Consider the following 17,990-nt stretch of genomic DNA (forward strand, 5'->3'; position numbering starts at 1 on the left):
GGATCTATGAGAGTAACAGTCTCTCGCATCCATTTGACAGGCGAGGGACTCCTTACAAACCACTTGGCGAACCAAAAATAATTCAATGAAAAGCTCAATATTAATTTGGCTTATGGAACAAAGAATGTAGAACTGGCTAAGTCGGCTAAGAGAATTTATCTGGATGTGTTATGAGTTCATGATATTTAGGTTAAGGGGAGAAAACAAGGAAATTATAAGAGATTATTAAGTGTTTTTGATGGGTGTTAAAAAAAAAAAAGGGAATGGCAGAGTGTGGGTTTAGGACTGTTCATCAGGAACATGCAACATAGGTTGTCTAGGCACAAAAATGAGTGAATGATGTGAGTAGATTTAGTTGTTGGAGGAATCAGGGAGAGAATTGTCTCATTGTATTCACCACGTTAGCGTGCAGATGAGTATAAAGTTAAAAAGTCCTATGAAGTACTGAGTGACATTGTAGTTTAGGGTCAACAACAAAGATAGGGTAGTGCTAATGGGTGATTTCAACGTGCGATTTGGAAATAGAACTGAAGGCTAAAAAAAGGTGGTGGGTAAATTTGGGGAAACTATGGAAGCTAATAGGAATGGGAAGAGGTTACCGGACTTCTGTATTAGTATGGGATTAGCAGTTATAAATACAGTCTTTAAGCCTAAGGCTATTCACCAGAACCATAATAGACTATATCAGGAAATCTGTTAGGAATGTGTGGGTATTCCAAGGATATTTTGATGTTACAGACCACTATCTGATATGTTGTGAACTATTTCTAGGCCTAGGATAGAGAAAGTGAAATCTGTCTGCAGATGAATAAGGTTAGAATATCCCCAGGTTGAGGAAATTAGAAGTATGTGGATATGATTAGTGAAAATTTCCAAACAGTAGACAGTAAGCAAGGTTTAGGATATAGAAAGAGAAATGCTGTAGTAAAGACAGCAAAGGAATGCCTAGGTACCACTGTGTGTAAAGATGGGAAAGAGCAAACATCTTGGTGGAATGAATTTTTTTTTTTTTTTGCTAGTGGCTTTACGTTGCACCAACACAGATGGGTCTTACGGCGACGATGGGATAGGAAAGGGCTAGGAGTTGGAAGGAAGCGGCCCTGGCCTTAATTAATATACGGCCCCAGCATTTGCCTGATGTGAAAATGGGAAACCATGGAAAACCATCTTCAGGGCTGCCGACAGTGGGATTCAGACCCACTATCTCCCGGATGCAAGCTCACAGCTGTGCGCCCTTAATCGCACGGCCAACTCGCCCGGTAGGTGGTGGTATGATTATGTGAGGGCAAGGGTGTATCAGAAATGGCCCCAGAAAAGCACTGATGCAGACAGGGAATTGTACGTAGATGAAACGGAGTGAAACAAAAGTTAAATGTAAGAAGTTGTGCAAATATTTCAGTAATTACAAAGGGCACTAGGAAAGTTTTGCAATACGCAAAAACGGTTGGCTGGACAACCCTGTTATGGTGAGGGGTGAAAACCGGTCTAGAAGACAGCAAGGCGTGACCTTCACACCAGTTGTTACCAGGCAGTGGGACTGAAAGCAAGTTAAGATGTCAGTGTGGTCTAAAGGTGAATATCGTGCAATTATCCGCTAAAATTTTGCTCATGGATTAACTGTTGACCAGTGCCTGGAAGAAATGACTCCTGTGCTGGGGAAAGACTGTCCACATCAGATAACAATTTTCCGCTGGTACAAAGAGTTCCAGAGGGGAAATTTTCGGTTTGAAGACTATCCTCGTTCTGGGTGACCGTCTGAATCCGTGACTGAGGAAAACATTGAAGCTGTGAGGAAAATGTTGCAGCAGGAGAGGCGGTTGACATATCGGCAGGTAGAAGAGACCCCCCGCATCCCTGCACCAGCTATTCATTCAATTCTACACGACCATCTCCATGTTAGAAAGGTTTGTTCCCTTTGGGTGCCCCATTCACTTTCAGAAGAACAAAGGGCACATCGAGTGAAATGGTGCCGAAAAATGCTAAAACAGTTTGAAAATGGGACTTCCCATAACGTCAATAGCATCGTTACAGGTGACGAAACTTGGCTTTATTATTACGATATCCCAGCAAAATCCCAGAACAAGGTGTGGCTGTTTGAAGGTGAGGGTACTCCTGTGACTGTGCGAAGGTCAAGGTCAGTGAAGAAAAGGATGATTGCAGTATTCTTCACTAAACGGGGCATCCTGACTCGGGTTATGCTAGAACACAAAGGACAGTTACTGCGAAGTGGTACAGTGAGACTTGTCTGCCTCAGGTCATCCAGGCTCTCAAGCAGCTCCGTCCAAGGTCACGGCTCAGCACTTAGCTCTTGCATCACGACAATGCTCCAGCATATCGTGCTAATGTAACAATGGTCTTTCTTGCCAGATCAGGGTTGACTGTGCTTGATCACCCTCCATACAATCGTCCTGATCTTGCCCCATGTGACTTTGCACTCTTCCCAGAAGTGAAGATGAAGCTGAAAGGGCTGCGTTTTCCATCCGACGAGGAGCTTCTGGCAGCATGGGATCAAGAGTGTGAAAATGTAACCGAAGAAAAGTGGCAGAGTTGGTTCAGTGACTGGTTTCGACGTATGGAGAAGTGTATTGAGTGTGGTGGAAATTATTTTGAAAAAGACTAAAGCGTTCACTCACATTGCAAAACTTTCCTAGTGCCCTTTGTATCTCAAAGTTAGGTCAAGTAGTAGGGAAACCTTTCTGGACAGTATAAAAATTTTTACTAAGGATGGGAATAGGAAACTCATAGTGTTTCAGGTAAATCAGGTGAACTCATAACAGATCCTATGGAATCAATGGACATGTGGAAATATTTTTTAAAATCATCTTAACCTGAAAGGAAATCTTTCTATCTTTCTGGTGACATCTCGAAAAACTGAGCTTGTGGGGAGGACACTGATGATGGTGAAATTACACTTGAAGGAGTGAAAAGGATTGTAAATTAACTTCATTGTCATAAAGCAGCAGGAATAGATTAAATTAGACCTGAAGTGATGAAATATAGTGGGAAGACAGATTTGAAATGGTTTAATAGCATGGTATGTTAGTAAGGTACCTTCTGTACTGAGCAAGTTGTCTATGCGGTTAGGGTCGCGCAACTCTGAACTTGCATTTGGGAGATAGTGGGTTTGAACCCCACTGTCGGCACTTTCCGTTGTTATCCGTTTTCACATCTGGCAAATGCTGGGGCTGTTCCTTAATTAAGGCCTTGGCCGCTTCCTTCCCTCTGCCACTCCTAGTCCTTTCCTATCCCATCGTTGCCGTAAGATCTGTCAGTGCAACGTTAAACAGAGAGGTTTTCTTTAAATGGGTACCATCTGATTGAATGAAAGCAGTAATTGCATCAATGTATAAGTGAGGGAACAGGAAAGATTGCAACAACTATAAACGTATTTCATTCATCAGTATACCAGGCAAGGTGTTCACTGGAAGAGAGCATGCAATCCGTGGTTGAGAGTAAGTTTGATGAAAACCTATGTGGTTTCAGACCACGGGGGGCTGTCGGGATCAGATTTTCAGTATTTGCCAGTTAAAAAAAGAAGGCTGTGAGAGGAATAGGCAGTTATATTTATGCTTGGTTAATCTAGAGAAGGATCGTCGCCGTAAGACCTATCTGTGTCGGTGCATCGTAAAGCCAATGGCAAAATATATATATATCTAGAGAAGGCAAAGGACAGCATATTTGGGGGCTATGGGTTTAAGGGTAGATTATGGAAAGCACTCAGAGGCATTTATTTTGAAAATTGGGTTGCAGTGAGGATTGATGGTAGAACGAGTTTTTGGTTCATGGTATTTACAGGGGTTAGATGAAACTTTAGCCTTTCACCTTTGTTGTTCATAATTTACATATAGATCATCTGTTGTTGTTTAAGTCATCAGTCCATAGACTGGTTTGGTATAGCTCTCCATGCCACCCTATCCTGTGCTAATCTTTTCATTTTTACATAACTACTACATCCTATATCTGCTCTAATCTGCTTGTCATATTTGTACCTTGGTCTACCCCTACCATTCTTACCACTTACACTCCCCTCAAAAACCAACTGTACAAGACCTGAGTGTCTTAAGATGTTCCTTATCATTCTATCTCTTCCTGTCAAATTTAGCCAAATCGATCTCCTCTCACCGTATCAATTCAGTATCTCGTCATTCATGATTCTATCTACCCATCTCACCTTCAACTTTCTTCTGTAACACCACATTTCAAAAGCTTCTATTCTCTTTCTTTCTGAGTTAGCTATCGTCCAGGTTTCACTTCCATACAATGCCACTCTCCAGACAAATGCCTTCAAAAACATCTTTCTAATTCCTATATCAGTGTTCGAGGTGAACAAATTTCTGTTCTTAAGGAAGGCCTTCCTTGCTTGTGCTAGTCTGAATTTTTTGTCCTCCTTACTTCTACCATCATTAGTTATTTTACTACCGAAATAACAATAGTCATCTACTTCTTTTAAGACTTCTTTTCCTAATCTATTATTTTTTGCATCACCTGACTTCGTTCGACTGCACTCCATTCCTTTTGTTTTGGTCTTAATTATTTTCATCTTGTATTCCTTCCCCAAGACTCTGTCCATACCATGCAGCATTTTCTCCAGGGATTTGATTTCCTCTCCTTGAATTTTTATACCATTTCCAAATTCCTCTTTGATTTCCTTCATTGCCTGTTCTATGTAAACATTGAAAAGGAAAGGGTACAAACTGCATCCTTGCCTCATTCCTTTGTGGATTGCTGCCTCTGTTTCGAAGCCCTCGATTCTTATCACTGCAGACTGATTTTTGTATAGATTGTAGATCTCTAACATAAGACATAAAGTCAGGATTGCTTCATGTGTTCCCACATTTCTCCCAACTCAGCTTCAACTTGTCTTTCCATTCTTCTGTAAATATGATGTGTTAAAATTTTGCAGGCATGAGATACTAAACGAATGGTGTGATCGTTTTCACACTTGTCAGCACCGGCTTTCTTGGGAATAGGTGTAACTACATTCTGCCGAATATCGGATGACACTTCTCCCGTATCATACACCTTACATACTAAATGGAATAACTTCTCCATGCTGGTTCTTCCTGTGGCAGTCAGTAATTCTGAGGGAATGTCATCAGTTCCTGGTGCCTTGTTCCTACTTCGCTCTATAAAAGCTCTGTCGAATTCTGACTTCAAAATTGGGGCTCCCATGTCATCAGCATCAATAGCCTCTTCTTGTTCCAGAACATTATCATCTACTTCTTTATCTTGATACAGCTGTTGGATATGTTCTTGCCATCTTTCTGACTTGTCTTCTTTCCCTAGAAGTGGTTTTCCATCTGAGGTTTTAATATTCATACACCTGCGTTTTCTTTCTCCAAAGGTTTCCTTGCTTTTCCTGTATGCAACACCTACCTTTCCTAGGGCCATACAACCTTCAAAATCCGTGCACTTCTCTTTCAGCCATTCTTCCTTAGTTGTCCTGCACTTGCTATCTACTTCATTCCTTATTCTCCTGTATTCTTTCCTGCCCTCCTCATTTTTTGCATTCTTGTACTTTCGTTGTTCGTCAATCAGGTCTAGTATCTCTTGAGTTTCCCATTGTTTCTTAGTTGATCTTTCCTTTCTTCTTAACTTTTCTCCAGCAGCCTCACTGATCTCAATCTTCATAACTGTCCATTCTTCCTCTACTGTGTTTCCATCAGCCTTTTCATTTAGTCCCTGTGTTACATATTCCTTGAAACAATCCCCCGCGCCATTTTCTTTCAACTCGGTCTAGATCCAGTCTCCTTGCATTCCTTCCTTTCTTCAATTTCTTCAGCTTCTTTTTTTCTTTTTTTGCTAGTTGCTTTACGTCCCACCGACACAGATAGGTCTTATGGCAACAATGGGACGGGAAAGGGCTAGGAGTGGGAAGGAAGTGGCTGTGGCCTTAATTAAGGTACAGCCCCAGCATTTGCCTGGTGTGAAAATGGTAAACCACGGAAAACCATTTTCAGGGCTGCCGACAGTGGGATTCGAACCTACTATCTCCCGAATACTGGATGCTGGCCGCACTTAAGCGACTTCAGCTATCGACCTCGGTTTCTTCAGCTTCAGATGGCATTTCATGACCAACAGGTTGTGGTCAGAGTCCACATCTGCTCCTGGGAATGTCCTGCGATCCAACACCTGGTGAAATCTATTGGATACCTTCCAGTGTCTCCACGTCTTGTCCATGTATACAACCGTTGTTTGTGGTGTTGGAACCAAGTGTTAGCCAGGACTAAATAATGATCGGTGCGGAATTCAAGCAGTCGGCTTCCTCTTTCATTCCTTTTTCCCAATCCGAATTCACCTACTGTATTACCTTCTCTTCCTTGGCCTACCATTTCATTCCAGTCTCCCATCACAATTAGATTCTGATCACCTTTTACATATTGTATTAAATCTTCTATCCCTTCATATATTCTTTTGATTTCTTCGTCATCTGCTAAACTAGTAGGCATATAGACCTGTACCATTGTGGTGGGCATTGGCTTGGTGTCTTTCTTGACCACAATAATCCTTTCACTATGCTGGTCGTAGAACCTTGCCTGCTACCCCGTTTTGTTATTCATTCTTAAACCTACTCCTCCTTTTCCCCTGTTTGATTTTGTGTCGTCTGACCAGAAATCCTGCTCTTCCTGCCAACATGCTTCACGTCTACCAACTACATCTAACTTTTGTCTGTACATCTCCCTTTTGGGATTCTCTAACCTACCACAGCGATTCAAACTTCTAACATTCCACACTCCGACTCGCAGAATGTCAGTATCCATCTTCCCAGAGATCGGAATGGGGGGACTATTTTACCTCCGGAATATTTTACCCAGGAGGAAGCCATCATCGGTACATCATTTGTACAGAGAGAGCTGCATGTCTTCAGGAGTTCATTACGGCTGTAGTTTCCTGTTGCATTTGCATTCAGCCATGTAGCAGTATCAGCACAGCTAAGCCATGTTAAGTACCGTATTTACGCTAATAATCCCCGCCACCGAATTTTCTGTCGCATGTTCCAACAGTTTGGTCCAAATTAATTTTGCACATTTATACCTAGTCAGATTAAACTCAAATTTTTATTAATAATTATATTATTATTACGATTATTACCGTACATTATATTGCATAGGAATTAGTTTCCATAATAATTTTTGTCATCAGTGCAGGAGTAAAAAACAACATACAACATAATAAACTTCAGTGAAGTGATGCATCTAGTCAGAATCTGCAGTCCTCTACTTTTCTGACCTGATGAATAACTTAGTCTAGGTGGATCACTATCATGAAATGTTGCATTCCGGTAAACATCGCCGTTTGCATTCCCATTTGTATGTGCGGAAGTATGTTCAGCATCACTTTTACTGAAATTATCAGCCTTGTCCTGAGAAGCGTCGTCATTGCCGTGTGCCATATCGCCTCCTCCGCCCCGGCCCATATTCCACGCTTTTTTACGCACAAGTCCAGTCGCTAAAATTTTACTTCCAGTACTGGAGTTCCTTCATCTTCACTTGACAGTTCTCTAAATTCTTCATTTAATTCAAATAATCATCGTCACTGCTGTCTAAGTAAACATGCATATGTATTTCTTCTTCATATTTGCCGATTTTATATCGCAAATTCAACCGAGACAATTCTCTTTCACAGATAAACATGCCTAATACAACACGTGTGCAGCACTACGCACTGTAAACACAGCTGACAGGCCGCGCGTAACCATGACGACACATGGCTACATATATCTTGTATTATATCCATGGAGATAACAGAATGGCTTCTTTTGTGCACAAAAATTTACTCTAGAAACTCCAGGGATATTGATCGACATCAATCAGGTCAAAGAACTTCAATAAATAACTTCTCATGCAGAACAAAACATAATGTCGAGGTGAGCTCGACGTTGGATCAGAAAAGGTTAATTGAGGTTCAGCAAACCTAATGCAGCAAGTTCACAGCTGCAATCAACAGTATTCTGCAAGGAAGAAATCGGCTCTCGGACTAAAGTATCTTTACACTGGTCCGTTTTCAGACCAACTTTTCTTTATGGGAGTGGAAGCTGGGTGGAATCAGGATATCTTACTCATAAGTTAGACGTAGCAGACAGTAAATTAGCGAGAATGATCACAGGTACAAACATCTGGGAAAATTGGCAGGAGGCTACTCCAAATGAGGAGATAATGGCTAAGATAGGAATGCGCTCAGTTCTGGCTTCGGTGAAGGGGTCGTGTGAGGCAATGGAGGATAGGTGATCTAGGAGAATAATGGACTGCAGGGGAGGATATTAAAGGTGGTAGACCAGGATTACATGGTTATACTTAGTTTCTAATGATTTAAAGAAAAGAGGTATAATACTAAAGGAAGCCACAGAGCTAGTTACAAATAGAGGAATGTGACAGCATATTGTACATTTGCAGAGGCTCACAGACTGAACGCTGAGAGACACAATGGTTTATAATGATGTATGTATGTAGGTAGGTATGTATTTTTACGGACTGTGGATATGATGATTAATTAAAGCTACAGGACCTGCTGATTTACGTGGAATCCAAAATTACTGGGATGTTATTAATTGGCAAGGACTCAAAACATGGCCACCTGGGTGAGAAGCTAGTGAAAATATGTTTTCCAGCTACCAGTCCCCCCTCTCTTGACAGTTTGTTGACTTGCTAGGTTTGGACGGTTGTATCAGTTGGAGTTCAGTGATTCAAAGTCTGGCGCTGACAGTAGTTCCTGATTGTAGTTTATTGCCTGGTTTAATTATACTTAAAATTAATACTGAAATAATCCAAGTGATTTAGTACAAACATTACAATATTGTTTATAAGAGATCGCACCATATTGAGAGTGCATGTAAATTTTGACCAAGATGTCCTCAGCCCATGGGTGAAACTACAATATTAGGCCTTGTTTATTTGGTATTTTGTGTTCTGACTCTTTTTAAACATGCATTTACTTCTTATTGTTTGTATTTATTTCAGATTCCGCTGTTGCATTTTCAATGCTGAAATCTTCAAAGGAAATTTTGTACAATGAAATGAATTTTCTCGTGGCATTTGGAAGGTTGTTACTTGACTCATGCCACAATATAACACAGGGTGAGATATCCAGAGGACCTATTCATCAACAAACAAGGAGTGCCAAGTTGGCGTTATGTTTATTTCACAATTTGCTGAATATTTCTGCCGAATGTGTCCTTTGGTTCAAAGAATGTCAGTTTTCCCCGGTAGTGGAATTCCTCATTGCTAAATTTGGAGACCTAATGAGGCTAAACCATAACTCCAACAAGGTAATGTACAATTCATATTAGTTGGTTGGTAGATTTATGTCCTTATTTGCCTGAGTGGAAAGAACTGCTTTAATAGTTTGACATGACAGCACTTACTGATGCTCTCTCTTCTAACTAGAGTTTTTGACCAGAGACAGGACATGTTTTTACTTGTGTTTTATACTATCTCTTATATAGGGAACATATAACAAAGAGTCAATTTGAAAATGACTGCTGCATGGTACATTTGTACCTGAAACCATTTCACTTTTATGGATATGTGTTTTATAAAATTGGTTCCTGCATGCGCATACCGATAAATTAGTTGCTTTTAATAGTTGTTATTGTGCTGTAATTTCATATTAGAATTTATTAGCAAGTATCTACTTTAGAGAATTTGTTGTTTATTTGGTATCCAACTGATACAACCGTCCTAACCTAGCAAGTCAACAAATTGTTTACTGTTCATAAGTATAAGCTAATTGAATTTTCTTTTTTGAAGGATCGCTTTATAGGGTCTCGTGCAGCCATTATTAGAAGAAGTGGATGTTCAGATAGGTATAATGTAGGAAAGTGGCATTGTTTCCCTGCTATTTTTAATATATAAATAGTGTAAGTAATAGACTAACTTCACTATTAATAGGTGATGTTATTTCATCATCTCGAGGGCTAAGATTTTGATGAAATTTCACCTTTTTCTGGTAAGTCAGAAACATTGCTTCTTAAGTATTTCTGTTTTGTGATATATTAATGGTTTAAGATGATTTTTTTGGGCATTATAGGATATTTTCTCATTTTTTGCTCAATCTATTTTAGGTCATATTTTGGTCATTTTCATAGTGTGGAAGATTAAGTGTTTTTGTATTTCAGAATTTATTTTTAAAAATGCCTTACTTAGTCCACTGAGCTGACCTTCCTGGCCATGAATATCCACTGTTCATTGTTCCTTGCTAATGGTTTGTTTATTATTGCTTGCAGATATAATTTTGTCCAGAAGCTAACTTCTTTCTTACAGACTACAACTGCAAGTTCACTGAGATAGCTTTGCTGGACCTTGATTCATTCTCACTTACTATATTACCATCCTGATAAAATCCACACCTTAAATACTTGATGTGATCTACCTGTTTGAGTTTTTTATTCCTAACCTTAAATTTAGTTTTCTTATGTTTCTTCCCTACTGACATTGCTTTAGTCTTGCAAATGCTAATTTTCATATAATATTCACTGCATGTATTTTCAAGTTCCAAGATATTAGATTGCAGCATTCAGCAGACCATCATGAAGACATAGTTGACAGCATAGGACAAACTGGGTACTACATGTCCACCAAAGTGAATCCCTCTCTCCCTCTGCCACTTTATACCTTTCAGTAGGTAAGAAATGTTAACTGTGAACAACAAAGGTGAAAGATTACAACCTTGTTTAACCCCTGTAAGTACTTCACCCATCCATCATCATGTTTCTTCTTCTGCTCAGCTGACTCCGGGGTAGATGGCAAAGTACTCACTTGTACGGGTTCAGTATCGTGTGGGTTTGACGGGTAGGTTTTTTCGTCTGACATCCATGGTTAAAGTAAATATGAGTGGGTGAAACATGAGCTATGAAATAAGCTTATGTGTTTGGCTTTTGGCAAGGAATTTACTATTTAGTAGATCATAATTAAAGAGAGCAAAAGAAATTAAAATTCAGTAAATGACTTGGTATATCCATTGTTCAGTTGCATGCATGCATGCATGCATACATACATACATACATACATACATACATACATACATACATACATACATTATCATTATAGACTGTTATGCCTTTCAGCGTTCAGTCTGCAAGCCACTGAGAATTTACTAAACGTCGCCACAATTCTCGATTTGCAACTAGTGTTGTGGCCTCATTTAGTTCTATACCTCTTATCTTTAAATCATTAGAAACCGAGTCTAACCATCGTCGTCTTGGTCTCCCTCTACTTCTCTTACCCTCCATATCAGATTCCATTATTCTCCTAGGTAACCTATCCTCCTCCATTCGCCTCGCATGACCCCACCACCGAAGCTGGTTTATGCGTACAGCTTCATCCATTGAGTTCAATCCTAAATTAGCCTTTATCTCCTCATTCCGAGTACCCTCCTGCCATTGTTCCCACCTGTTTGTACCAACAATCATTCTTGCTGCCTTCATGTCTGTTACTTCTAACTTATGAATAAGATATCCTGAATCCACCCAGCTTTCGCTCCCGTAAAGCAAAGTTGGTCTGAAAACAGACCGATGTAAAGATAGTTTCGTCTGGGAGCTGACTTCCTTCTTACAGAATACTGCTGATCGCAACTGCGAGCTCACTGCATTAGCTTTACTACACCTTGATTCAATCTCGCTTACTATATTACCATCCTGGGAGAACACACAACCTAAATACTTGAAATTATCGACCTGTTCTAGTTTTGTATCACCAATCTGACATTCAATTCTGTTGAATTTCTTACCTACTGACTTCAATTTAGTCTTCGAGAGTCTAATTTTCATACCATATTCATTGCACCTATTTTCAAGTTCAAAGATATTAGACTGCAGGCTTTCGGCACAGTCTGCCATTAAGACCAAGTCGTCAGCATAGGCCAAACTGCTCACTACATTTCCACCTAACTGAATCCCTCCCTGCCATTTTATACCTTTCAGCAGATGATCCATGTAAACTACGAACAGCAAAGGTGAAAGATTACAGCCTTGTCTAACTCCTGTAAGTACCCTGAACCAAGAACTCATTCTACTATCAATTCTCACTGAAGCCCAATTGTCAACATAAATGCCTTTGATTGATTTTAATAATCTACCTTTAATTCCATAGTCCAACAGTATGGCAAACATCTTTTCCCTCGGTACCCTGTCATATGCTTTCTCTAGATCTACAAAACATAAACACAACTGCCTATTCATCTCGTAGAATTTTTCATTTACCTGGCGCATGCTGAAAATCTGATCCTGACAGCCTCTCTGTGGTCTGAAACCACACTGGTTTTCATCCAACTTCCTCTCAACGACTGATCGCACCCTCCCTTCCAAGATGCCAGTGAATACTTTGTCTGGTATACTAATCAATGAGATACCTCGATAGTTGTTGCAATCCTTCCTGCTCCCTTGCTTATAGACAGGTGCAATTACTGCCTTTCTCCAATCTGAAGGTACCTTACCAACACTCCATGCTAATTTTACTATTCTATGAAGCCATTTCATCCCTGCCTTCCCACTATACTTCACCATTTCAGGTCTAATTTCATCTATTCCTGCTGCCTTATGACAATGGAGTTTATTTACCATCCTTTCCACTTCCTCAAGCATAATTTCACCAACATCATTTTCCTCCTCCCCATGAGCTTGGCTGTTTGCAACACCACCATGATGATTTCCTTTTACATTGAGAAGATGTTCAAAATATTCCCTCCACCTCTATAGTGATTCCCTGGGATCTATTATGAGTTCACCTGAATTACTCAAAACACTGTTCATTTCCTTTTTCCCTCCCTTCCTAAGATTCTTTATTACTGTCCAGAAAGGTTTCCCTGCTGCTTGACCTAGCCCTTCCAGGTTATTACCAAAATCTTCCCATGACTTCTTTTTGGATTCAACAAGTATTTGTTTCACTCTGTTTCATTCATCTACGTACCAATCCCTGTCTGCCTCGGCCCTTGTTTGGAGCCATTTCTGATAAGCCTTCTTTTTACATTTACTTGCTGCTCTCACTTCATCATTCCACCAAGATGTTCGCCTTTTCCCATCTTTACACACGGTTGTTCCTAGGCATTCCCTTGGTGTTTCTACTACAGCATCTCTGTATGCCACCCATTCACTTTCTATATCCTGAACCTGTTTACTGTCTACTGTTCGAAACTTCTCACTGATCATATCCATGTACTTCTGTCTAATTTCCTTGTCCTGGAGATTTTGTACCCTTATTCGTTTGCAGACAGATTTCACTTTCTCTACCCTAGGCCTAGAGATACTTAGTTCACTACAGATCAGATAATGGTCTGTATCATCGAAAAATCCGCAAAAAACTCGTACATTCCTAACAGATTTCCTGAATTCAAAGTCTGTTAAGATATAGTCTATTATGGATCTGGTATCCCTAGCCTCCCACGTGTAGCGGTGAATAGCCTTATGCTTGAAGAATGTATTCGTAACAGCTAAACCCATACTAGCACAGAAGTCCAGCAAACGCTTCCCATTCCCATTAGCTTCCATATCTTCCCCACATTTACCAATCACCCTTTCGTATCCTTCAGTTCTATTCCCAACTCTCGCATTGAAATCGCCCATTAGCACTATTCTATCCTTGCTGTTGACCCTGACCACGATGTCGCTCAATGTTTCACAAAACTTGTCAACTTCATCCTGATCTGCACCCTCACATGGTGAATACACGGACACAATTCATGTCCTAATTCCTCCCACTGAAAAATCTACCCACATCATTCGCTCATTTACGTGCCTAACAGAAACTATGTTGCGTGCAATGGTATTCCCGATAAATAGCCCTACCCCAATCTCTGCCCTTCCCTTTCTAACACCTGTCAAGTACACTTTATAATCTCCTATCTCTTCCTCATTATCTCCCCTTACCCGAATATCACTTACTCCTAGCACATCCAGATGCATCCTCTTTGCTGACTCAGCCAGTTCTACCTTCTTTCTTCCATAAGCCCCATTAATATTGATAGCTCCCCATCGAATTCCATTTCGTTGGCCAAGTTGTTTCCAAGAAGTCCCTCGCCTGTCAAATGGGAGTGGGACTCCATTACTCCCATAGGTCCAAGGCTTGCTTAAAGTGTTCTGAGCTCGGTAAATTCATGAAGCAGGATGCTGCCCTACTTGCACATAGTCCAAGTGAGGATCTCTAATCTAACGGGTTATGGACCACCGGTGAATTGTATAGTCCTAGCCGCCTGAGCACAAGGAGGGCCACGACTCAGAATATGTCCGAGATGCCCACTCCCATTCCATAGCAACTGGTATCCCGACTCTCAGGACCACTTACTAGGCCACTCAGCCGTTGCCCATGGTTCACGAACTAGGACGTGACTACAGTAGCCCACAAACATGTAACATGAAATTTCATTAATTTGGTACAGATGGGTCTTCTAGATAACAGTATACGCATGCTAACTCAGGAGGTAAGGTCGACAATCTAGCCAGGAGTCGTAAACATTAAAATCAACATCGGGACAAGAAAACAATTTCCACTGAGCTCGGTAGTTGCAGTCGCTTAAGTGCAGCCAGTATCCAGTATTTTGGGAGATAGTGGGTTCGAACTCCACTGTCGGCAGCCCTGAAGATGGTTTTCCATGGTTTCCCATTTTCACACCAGGCAAATGCTGAGACTGTAGCTTAATTAAGGCCACGGCCACTTGCTTCCCAGTCCTAGCCCTGTCCTGTCCCATCGTCGCCATAAAACATATCTGTGTCGGTGTGACGTAAAGCCAATAGCAATTGAAAAAAAGGAGTTATTTCCAAAAAATATTAATATTGTGACAGTAACTAGATCCCCTGTTACAGGTATTAACATTGTATCTTGAGTTACAATTATACTACTCGGAGTTTTTCATTGTTGTGTAACATTGTCAAATTTTCGAATACAATTGCTAGGTTTGTTTTACCATGTTTCCTACACTACTAAAATATAAAAATCATACTTCTGTTGTTTTGGCACCATTTCACAGGTGATGGTCTGAAAATTGGTACTAAAGAAGCCTGCATTGCTTCTTCCCCGTCACATTATTTCTAAGCATACCGTAAGTGAAACGATGAGGAATTTTTCTTTCCGCACAAGAAAAATGGTGCAAATAACACTCAATATTGTCAAAAACAATGAAATAATTAGTTTAGGTATGGCTTTTTGTATAATAATTGTTCCGGGCTTATCTGTGGAATGCAGAGGTGAAAGTAGGTGTTAGTGGGAATGGGTCTATCTACGATATCAAAGATTAATATAAAACTTTAAAATAAAGGTTATATTTATTTTCAGATCACAAACTTAACAAAATTCTTCACGAGGTGAAAGTGCAAGTTATCAGGTACAATAACAATTTTGATACAAGAATAGAAAAACCCAAAAATAGGGGATTTACCAGTTTTGAGCTTCAAGTACAAATTTACAAGTTTACCATGTCGCAGATGTTGCGTTTAGTTAGATAAGGAGAGAGATCTCCCAATACACCATTTTCTCAAGCACTAGGCTCCAACAGTAACAATTTATGGCCTTCCAAATGCACCACTCGAAAATTATACAAATCTCAGAAAAGAGCTTACATGCTCTACAAATTCAACCAAGGAGGCTGCGCTCCCAAACTCTTATAGCCTACTCAAGGTAACTTTACAAAAAATTTTACAATCTGCCCTCTCTAGGCACAACCTACAATTTACAATCTAGTTAATACAGGGGTATCTAGTACCCATACTACTGGGCCTTCGTGAAAAGAAGAACAGGTTAAATTACTGGCCACAACTCAAAAATGTATGGGGGAGCACACTTGCGCTCTTTGAAACAAAGTTTTAAAACCCTACTTGGGCTAGTGGCCTGATGATGCAGAGGCTAATCCCAAACTACTGAGGTGACTCGAAGGACAAGTTAATTTATGATTTACATGAGAAAAACAGTTACAATATCGTAGTCACCTCCAGATAAATTGAAGGGGAACTCGAGAGGGTAACGTACTCTCTATCCCCGATTTACAGTTCAAGACTTTATGAAATTTTACATTAGAAGTAGTAGTTTACATTTTAGAAAACAGATGGTTACATAGTTAAAGATTAGAACCTTCCCCTCGGGTATGTTTGCGGAGATAGCTACAGAGATAGAAAACTGGTGACCATTACCACACACACTCAGTAATTCGACGATCAATAAGACAGGATATCTTGAAAAGGCTGCACCTTATATACCCAAGAGGAGGGTTCAAGAAGGCTCTGGACTAAATCCAGACACGCCCTCTCATTTTTATTGGTTAAACAAAAAGCTACAAGAAGCCTGTGATTGGCTGAAAAATAATTACAGAAAATTTATTATTGGCCAGACTCAAAAGCTGGCAGGATGAGAAGCAAGTGTTGCAAGCCTTAAAGTACCAAAATAAATAAAAGTCAACTTCTTTAAATCACTCATTCTTCCACCATGCACCAGAGTGCATGACCTCTGGTTTTTTGTAGAGACATTATGGAGAAAAGTTCAAACTTCCTGATGTACACCAAAACAAAACAAATAAATCCAATCAGTTTAGGAAACTTTAAAATAAAATATTACTCAGTTATTCAGTAGTGACATTTTCTGATCAATGTCCCAATTTTATGCATTAGCAGTTTCAAGGTTTTTTTCAATAGATCGTGTTCCTTAAGGCGCTTCTTTTAAATGTGCGGGGTTGAGGTGTACCTCCCGGTACAGTAATAATAATAATAATAATAATAATAATAATAATAATAATAATAATAATAATATAAACATTTTTGTACCGGGCGGTACACCTCCATGCCGCGAATTCAAATATTGCGCCAGTTGAAACCTCGCTACAGGAGAAACTCTGAACTTTAAAATCTGTATTGAATCAAAGGTTTCTTGGAAGATGTCACTACTGTAAATTTTGAAGTGTTCTGAACTATGTCTATTTCGATTTGTGTTTGTTTGCTCTGTAGCAAGAAGTGTGGACATTCTCTTCTAGATGTCACTACTTAAAAACTATATCTATGCACCCTGGTGCGAAGTGAACGAACTGTTTTTGAAGAAATTTTGTATCTATAAGTTTGTTCTTTGTTAAATTTCTTTCATTTTTTGGGTTGGCAATATTGATCTCTGTTTCCGCCAGTTTTAAATTTAGTCAATCCTAAATTTTCTAAATTAATTTTCCACCAAACCTAGATTTCTTCTTCAGTTTTGACTTGTAATCTTTTGCCGACCAATAAAAGTTTGTGGGCGGGTTGTTATCATTCATGAAAGGTCTCGAATGTTCCACGAGGGTGTATAAACTGCTGATTTTCTGGTCTCGGGGCCACTTCTGTAACATCTTTCTTAGTGTATGGATATATAGCAGGGGGCGGGAAGCGCCTCTTTCTCCAAGCAGCAGTTCATCTACAAGGTAATGGCCTGTTAACATCTTCATTTCTTGCTAGCTCAGCAGTTTAACTCTCGGGGAGGGTTCGAAACCTTTAGTATGTAACCTACCCTTTTAAAATGTAAAGTCTTTTCTGTCTATCTACAAATTACAAATCTGTAAAGCAGGGATGGAGAGTGCTTCACCCTCTCGAACTCCCCTTCATTTTGAATTTGAGGTGACTATGTTTTCGTAACCGTTTTTCTCTTCCTTCTTAAAGTCTTAAACTTATTTGCCAACCAGTCACCTCCATAGATTGGGATTAGCCCCTGTATCATCGGCCTAGCACCACATAGGTTTTGGACAAAAACTTTGTGTAGGAGTGCAAGTTATCGCCTCCATTCAATCTTGTATTATGGGCCAGTAATTTAACCTGGTGTTTTGTTTTCCTCATGTAAAGGCCCCTGTAGGTTGGGTATCAAATACCGCTGTTTCTTAGTGTGCCTTGAGGGCAGTCTGAAATGAAGGTTGTAGCCTTTGATAGGCTGGTAATATTGAGAGTGGTTCTGCTCTTTTCTTTAACATTGTAATTAGGAGCAAGTGCTCCTTGTACTTAGGGGTTTTCTGCCCTGTAGCTTTTGTGATTGTGAACTGAGAGCTCAAGAGTTAATGAATTC

The 17,990-nt window shown here is 40.0% G+C and overlaps 1 protein-coding gene across 1 annotated transcript in view; it reads left to right on the top strand.

The window, feature by feature from the left end:
* Window positions 1-17,990, top strand: part of Nup188 (nuclear pore complex protein Nup188) — a 752,879-nt gene that overhangs the window by 576,945 nt on the left and 157,944 nt on the right. The window contains exon 19 of the mRNA XM_067139287.2: window positions 8,958-9,265. Within this exon, the coding sequence (XP_066995388.2) occupies window positions 8,958-9,265 (308 nt within the window). The remainder of the gene's footprint in view (window positions 1-8,957; window positions 9,266-17,990) is intronic.

Source organism: Anabrus simplex, chromosome 2 (assembly GCF_040414725.1).
Source record: "Anabrus simplex isolate iqAnaSimp1 chromosome 2, ASM4041472v1, whole genome shotgun sequence".
Classification (NCBI taxonomy): Eukaryota; Metazoa; Arthropoda; class Insecta; order Orthoptera; family Tettigoniidae; genus Anabrus; species Anabrus simplex.